Source organism: Arachis duranensis, chromosome 6 (assembly GCF_000817695.3).
Source record: "Arachis duranensis cultivar V14167 chromosome 6, aradu.V14167.gnm2.J7QH, whole genome shotgun sequence".
Lineage (NCBI taxonomy): Eukaryota > Viridiplantae > Streptophyta > Magnoliopsida > Fabales > Fabaceae > Arachis > Arachis duranensis.
The window spans coordinates 70,436,041-70,443,123 of record NC_029777.3 but is presented as its reverse complement, the minus strand read 5'-3'; the positions used below and the strand labels follow the sequence as shown (position 1 = coordinate 70,443,123).

General features: G+C 36.9%; 1 protein-coding gene across 3 annotated transcripts; it reads left to right on the top strand.

The window, feature by feature from the left end:
- The first annotated feature begins 346 nt into the window (after positions 1-346).
- Positions 347-3,326, top strand: LOC110272668 (nuclear-pore anchor). 3 transcript variants are annotated; one of them, XR_008010503.1, is made up of 6 exons: positions 347-687; positions 870-1,018; positions 1,309-1,407; positions 1,686-1,727; positions 2,578-2,755; positions 3,225-3,326. XR_008010503.1 is itself a non-coding variant. In XM_052262807.1 (5 exons), exons 2-5 carry the CDS (start codon positions 911-913, stop codon positions 2,602-2,604), a joined length of 276 nt encoding a protein of 91 aa, XP_052118767.1. In that variant the 5' UTR covers positions 347-687; positions 870-910; the 3' UTR covers positions 2,605-2,936. The 3 variants fall into 3 exon arrangements, 1 of the variants encoding a protein (XP_052118767.1); XM_052262807.1 differs by lacking the exon at positions 3,225-3,326 and having other exon boundaries at positions 2,578-2,936; XR_008010504.1 differs by lacking the exons at positions 870-1,018; positions 3,225-3,326 and having other exon boundaries at positions 2,578-2,937.
- Positions 3,327-7,083: the final 3,757 nt, after the last annotated feature.

Sequence of the window (7,083 nt, the reverse complement as noted above, 5' to 3'; positions counted from 1 at the left end):
GAAGCTGTGCCGCCCTCACCATCATCGCTGTGCAGCCCTCACCATCGTTGCTGCGCCGCTCTCACCATCGTCATCTCCGTGCTTCTCATCATCGTCTTTGCTGTGCTCACATCATTGAATAGGTATGTATTGATTTCTATTTGCTTCTGAAATTGATCAGTGGCTTAGGGTTCCTATTTTAGGGGTTTTAATTTGGGGCTTTTAATCTCTCAAAATATGGGTTTGTGAACTGTAATTTGATAACATGCATGCTGTTGTTGATGAAGATGTGTGGTATTTACTGTGATTTAATATACAGCTTGTCTATTTTCTCTGTATTTTTGTTTCTGAGACTGAATCCCTGTCGATCTGTTGCCACCGCTACAAGGGCTTGTCGCTGGAGCCACGACTGTCAATGAGCTTCCGTCGCCACTGCCGTTCAAGCCGCTGCTGCCGTCGATTTGGAGTTGCTGCGATTGGAGCCACTAGTGGGGGTGAGTTGCTACTTCCCTGTTGCCGTCCTAATCATATTCAGCGTCCACTGCCCTGAGCTATTTCTGCCCTTGAGTTCGTTGAGTTCGGATTCCTTGTGCTACTGTAACTGTCATTACTGCTGTGGGAACCAACGTTTCTGTTTGGCTGCTGTTGAAGGTCTTCCACCATCACTGGAGCTGCCCAGAATCATCGTGGAAGCTGCCAAGATATATGGTTGATTTCTAATTATGCCAAGACATCATCACTAATTAAGTTTCATGTTGATTTTTTTATTTTATTTTATGTCCTGACTGCATTATAACTTGTGAATCCCATTTCCTTTTTTATATTCAATGTTTTGACAAACTGCCATGGTTTATAATCTATTGATACTTGCCTTTTTCATGCTTAATCAGTCTGATTTAGAGATATTTTGGAGCTAACTAAGGCTTTTAACATGAAAGAGACTGAGGCAAAGGCATATATATATTTAAAATCCAGACTGAGGCAAAGGCAAAGGCTTTATGATTTTGCACTTACAGACTATGTTTGTTCAAGCTTAGTAGTAAGTCCTGTATGGCTGTATAATCTTTCTTTCACGTGTTAATATTTCTTTGAGAATGTTGGCACAAAAAATGTAAAATGGTTGTCATATTGATATTGTATTTGTACTGATATTCCCATTTCTCGGGTATTCCTAGAATAGTAATTTTTTTTTAATTTTTAGTGAAAAAAGTAATTTAACCTCTCTGAACTTTAAGCTCACATGCACTTTACACCCAAAATCAATTTACTTTTTGTAACATTTTGATTTAGTACCTATTTATTAACTCACTGCCTCCCCTTATTTGTCAGTTATCTGTTTTGAAGCATGAAAACGAAGCATTATCAAATGCAGAAAAGCGAGCATCTGATGAGGTTCATAGTTTATCTGAAAGGGTGCAGCGCCTGCAGGTACTGCTCATTTCTTATTTGTGTTTCTTTGATATGGCCTAGGAACAAATGAGTCCCGTAATGAGGTTTGGGTGAGATTGTGGGGTTATGGTAAGGATAAGAGGATGAAAGCATTTTTGTAGATTGAACCCTTTTGATCTTCTGTGTTTTTTCCAGTTCTAACTGACTAAACAAGTAAGAGACTACTTGCTATATTATGCATATTCAAGATGATGCTTATCTTAGCTTGCTATATTATGTTTATTCAAGATGATGCTTATCTTATGCTTCTGTTGCAGGCTAGCCTAGGTACCATACAGAGTGCTAAGGAAGTTCGAGAGGTGTGTTATTGCTATTATTATTATTGTACAACTCACTTCGATTTTGCTTTCATAATTTTCTTATGGAAGTTTTATTAGTTCGTAGATTACACAATTGAATTCTGAATCTAACTTGAATCCATATCTACAATTACCATTTCATGATCCTCACTGCTGGTTGTAAATGGTGCACAAAGGATGTACATAAAGCTTGCTGCAAAAGCTGTATATGAATTTGCTTTTGGCCATGAAATCCAAGGGTTGTGTTCGATTTTTATCTCACCTCCCCACCACCCGAAAATTAACTGAGTTCATTTTCCTTTAAAGAGCCTTCATGAGAACAGATTATTAGAAAATTATGCATTGCTCTTATGACTCTTATTTTTCTTTACTCTGATCTGATCATGATGGCTGCATGCATTGTTTTGTTCCTTTTTTAGAACTGCTCATTTGCATAGTTATTAGTTCTTTTTTGCCATGGCCTTATGCTTATACACTCAATATTTCATAACTTAGCTTGTTTATCTAATATCCTTATACCACATTTGTGAATTAGTTGTTTATGTTGTGTGGATGCTTAAATAAGCAATAGTTTTAAACTTGGACTACTATTGAGTAATTCAGATGCATCAGCTATAGTTAAAAGTTTGGTGGATTAAGTTTAGAATTTTAATATGCTTAAAATTTTATGGTTGTAGATCATGGGAAGGTCAGGTCAGAATTTGGATTGGATACTAAATGAAATTTGATTTCCAGCAATGTCCTTCCATCTTGATTTCATGAAGTTGAATGAATCCATTTTCTAAATTTATAGCTCTGTGCCTTTCTTCTACTCATAAGCACTAAAATAATTTTTTTTGTATTCTTTTAGGAACAAGTAAAGCTGCAAAATTCTTGAGAGCCAATTGAATTTCTCTTTTCAAAGTACCAGAAGAAACAGCAGAGCTACTTGGGAAATCTGACCTGTATTTCTTTAGCCCTGAGCATCCTCCATTGACCGAACCAGCTCAGAAAGCCCTTGACTGGGCCGGATGAGAAATTGAAGTCAGGTATTATGGTTTCTGCCTTTCAGTTCCATGCCAAAATTTGTTCAATAAATGAGTTAGACTCATTGTCAGTTCAGATTTTCCATTTCGTGTTGTACTACTTTGCAAGTTACTGTTGCACGAAATTAAAATGAACTGAAAAGAAACTTTGAGTTGTCTTGTGCCCCATCTGAAAATGATTTTAATCTGTGTATGACTGTGGTAATATTACATGTCAGAAACATATAGGATTTTAATCTCTTTATGTACTTCTTTGAAACTTACTTGGTGGAAAAGACAGATTGCAATATTAACCGCTTGACATTGCTGCTCTTTTACTCAGCCTTATGTACAAGAATCTGATAACAACTTTGAATGGACCAGTGTTAAAGAAAACTGCTCTGAAATATATGGTGATCATGGAAAAAGAAAAATTTTTCTGCTGCCTTTTCACTTTCATACTAACTACTTTTGTTGAATTTGATCTTTCCAGGATTTTGGGAACTCCAACTGAGGAGCAATGGCTGGGAGTTACTTTGCTTCGTGATTGGCATACCTACCCAAAGTGGGAACCTCAGAACTTGGCGAGGACTGTGCCAACTTTGGGACCTGATGGAGTAGACCTTCTCACAGTTAGTGTTCCTCTATAAAAGCATTATTCTAATGAGTTCCTAAGAATAGGATCCTCTAAAGTGAGGACAGATAACTGTAAAGCAACAATGTTAGGGCCTAAACACAATGAAGTTATTGATGCAAGGGTGCAAGATGATTAGTTTCTCACTTTACATTCTAATAGCGGTAGAAACTCGCAGTTCTAATATTAGTTCAAAGGTTGAACTGGTCTGGACTGGACTTGAATAGCATTTGTTAAACAGTGCTCTACATAGTAATATATCTAAAGTTTTTTAAGTTATCTGAAGTAGCTCACAAGGTGTTGCTTGGGAAGTATTATCTATTGTAGCATTTGAAATAACTAGAATTCATGTTACCTTCAATTTGGCTATAATAATATGTTTACTTATCTTCTGTACAAACTTAGGACTGACTATACTAGATATTTTGTCGTGCAGAAAATGCTCTAGTATAATCCTGTTGAGAGAATCTCTGCCAAGGCAGCACTTGATCATCCTTACTTTGACAATCTTGACAAGTCTCAGTTTTAACAGCAGATACTGTCCAATGCTTTTGTGCAGATGTTGTATGTGAATGATAGTGATATATGGAAGTAAATGAAAGTTAACTCCTGGCATGGAATTTAAGCACATGTGAGATTGATGTTGTTTGGTGTTAAGTAAAAGTTTGTCATCATCATCTTGGTGATATGACCAGCTAAGTAGAAACTCTACTGAACCTTTATCACTCTGTATTACTCATGTAGGCTGTGCATGATCACCATTGTCCTTGTGTACTTGAAAAAATGTCCTTGTGAGATGTATGAATTTTTACAATTAATTTCATTCTAGTATTTTTGGATCATTATTATAAATATATTTTGGTTAGAGATAATTTTTATTATTTAAAAAAATTATTTAGTATAATTATGTATTTATTTTTATTTTATAATATTCAACTTATTTAAATAAAAATGCAGAATTATTATACATGTAATCATATTAACTATTATGTTGTATTAATATATAGAGAGAGAAAAAATGAGACTTAAGGCTACATTTATATACAGTAGCTATAGTATACAAAAAAAGAGACCTAAGGCTACACTTATATACAGTACCTAAGGCTACACTTAAAAAATATAGCTATGGTATACAATGTGGCTACGCTTTACAAGTGATGCAGTAGTGTTGAAAAGCGTAGCCTATTCTGGCAAAAATGGAAGCTGAAAAGCGTAGCCTTTGGTCCTGGACAGCATCACTTGAAAAGCGTAGCCTATTCCCAAACGCCAAAAGCGTAGCCCTTGGTGCAGAAAAGCGTAGCCTTTGAGAATAGGCAACGGCCGAATAGGAATCACTTCAGAAAGCGTAGCCGTAGCCCAGAAAGCATAGCCGTAGCCTAAGGCATCATTTTTTTTCACTTTTGGCTACACTTTTCAAATGTACTTGAATGGGTATTTTTCTTGTAGTGAACGTATAAAAAATAGAATAAATAAAGTATTACTGGATAGATGTGAAAGCAATTGATAAGAGAACGGTTGAGACTTCGGAGATGCTTCCTCCTTCTAGATCAACTTTTCTCACTGTCTACTTCAACTTCTGATAATTCATTCCATGGCAGGATGTAAGTGATTAATGCCAGGTTAGTGGTCATTAATCTCCTCTGCTTTAGATCAAACGTCAGGTCAGTGGTCATCCAATCTAAACGGGGGTGAAGCTCCTGTAGTCCATTCCCTTGGTGATCCTACTTAAAGCGCCACAAACATGGTTGGATCTTCGGATCAGAGAATTCTGCTCCATTGATTCTAGCCTATACCACAAAGGCCGTAATCGCCCTGTACCTCAACTGAACTGATGTCTCCAAATCTCCAACGAAGTCGTGGATTATTCATCTAAGAGATGTATAATTGATAAACCACTATTTTATGGTTTATCTTGTGCTAATTTGGGTGGTTTTTATCAACTCTTTACTCCTTTATTCATATGATTTGCATGATTTTACAATTCCTTCCCAATTTTATTCTATGGTTGAAAACTTGCTACCTAGACATCTAAATTATATATTTTTAATTCCCCTTTTATACCATTCGATGCCGTGATTTGTGTGTTAAGTATTTTCAGGCTTTAGGGGGGCAAGAATGGCTTAGAGGATGGAAAGGAAGCTTGCAAAAATGGAAGGAATACAAGAAAACAAAGGAGCTGACCAGCGAGGAGCGACGCGGGCACGCACCTGGCGCGCATGCGCACATTAGCACATTCACACCTCGACGCGCACGCGCACCTGGCGCACACGCACACCTGGCGCGCATGCGCAACAGGCGCACACGCACACCTGGCGCGCACGCGCAACAGGCAAAGAGGACAATCGATGCGCGCGCACACCTGGTGCGCACGCGTAACATGCGTGACATACAGCAGTTGCAGAAAAATGCTGGGGGCAATTTTGGGCCGAGTCTGGACCTAGTTTTCAGCCCAGAAACACAGACTAGAGCCAGGGAACAACAGAAACTCAAGACACATTCTCATTACGCAGAGTTTTTAGTTTAGTTTTGAATCTTATAGAGAATTCTACTACTTCCTCTAGGTCTTCTTCACATTCATAGTTTTTAGATTTTTATTGCTTTCGCTTTGGATATTGAGAAGAGTCATTACCTCCGTTGAAGCTTCATTATTCTAGTTTGATTCCCTATTCTTTTACTCTTTTATTGCTCATTAACCCTGTTTGGATAAGTATGTTATGGTTTTGGGATTTATTAATGCAAAGAACCATTTTTACTTTTAATTAATTTTTAATTATTATTTATCATGTCTTTCTTTTATTCCCTTTTTTAATTCTGTGAAAGTTATATTCATGTTAATGGAGTAGACTCCCATCTTGACTTGGGGGTTGATTAAAAGGAGACCCTTGAATTGGAATGCTTAAGTGATTAGTTAAATTGGAAGTTGTTGGCTAACTCTCTAGGAACTAATGCTAATCCTTCCCAAGGGAGAGGATTAGGACTTGTGAATAAGAGTTAGCTCAATCATTTGACTTTCCTTCATTTAGTGAGGGTTAACTAAGTGAAAACAACAACCTCTTGATACTCCACTTGGGATGATCCAATAAAGATAGAACTTCCAATTAATCTACCCCCGATCAAGGCTTTTATTTTAAATATATAAATCACTTTAAATTTTCTATCCCCCAAACTTCAAATTTCTGAGAAAACACCTAATCAGTAAAATAGCACTCTCTTGGCAACTCGTTGGGATTTACTCCCAGTATTTATTTCTAAATTTTGTGACAACCCCTTTTAAATTGATACGCGGAATCTTTATTGGTTAAGAGCTATACTTGCAACGTCAGTTCATTATAAATTCTTAATCGGTGATTTTCCGCACATCAATAATCAAACTTGTGGTTCAGTACTATCTCGTCAAGGACTCACAAGAAGCCATATAGAATAGGGATGATGGTCAAGTTACACTCCCAATTCATTAGGAAAAAGAACAAAGATACATCTTAGAATGGAATCAAGCATAGATTGAAATAGAACAATGATATTATTAATCCAGAAGAATCAGCAGAGCTCCTAACCTTAACCTATGAGGTTAGTGACTCATAGCTAAGAAGGGTGATCCTTATTCTATATATACTAATCTAATAACTAAGAAGTACAAAAAATAAGATAGAATAGACTAGAGGTACGAAATCCATCCTTGGGCCCACTTTGGTTGAGTACTTAGGCTGAGCTTGGCATC

Bases quoted from the DNA above. Each gene is read 5' to 3' on its own strand.
- LOC110272668 (XM_052262807.1), top strand. From the start codon at position 911: ATGAAAGAGACTGAGGCAAAGGCATATATATATTTAAAATCCAGACTG. The intron at 1,019-1,308 runs GTAAGTCCTGTA...CTTATTTGTCAG, and splicing joins ATGTTTGTTCAAGCTTAGTA to TTATCTGTTTTGAAGCATGA. The intron at 1,408-1,685 runs GTACTGCTCATT...CTTCTGTTGCAG, and splicing joins AAAGGGTGCAGCGCCTGCAG to GCTAGCCTAGGTACCATACA.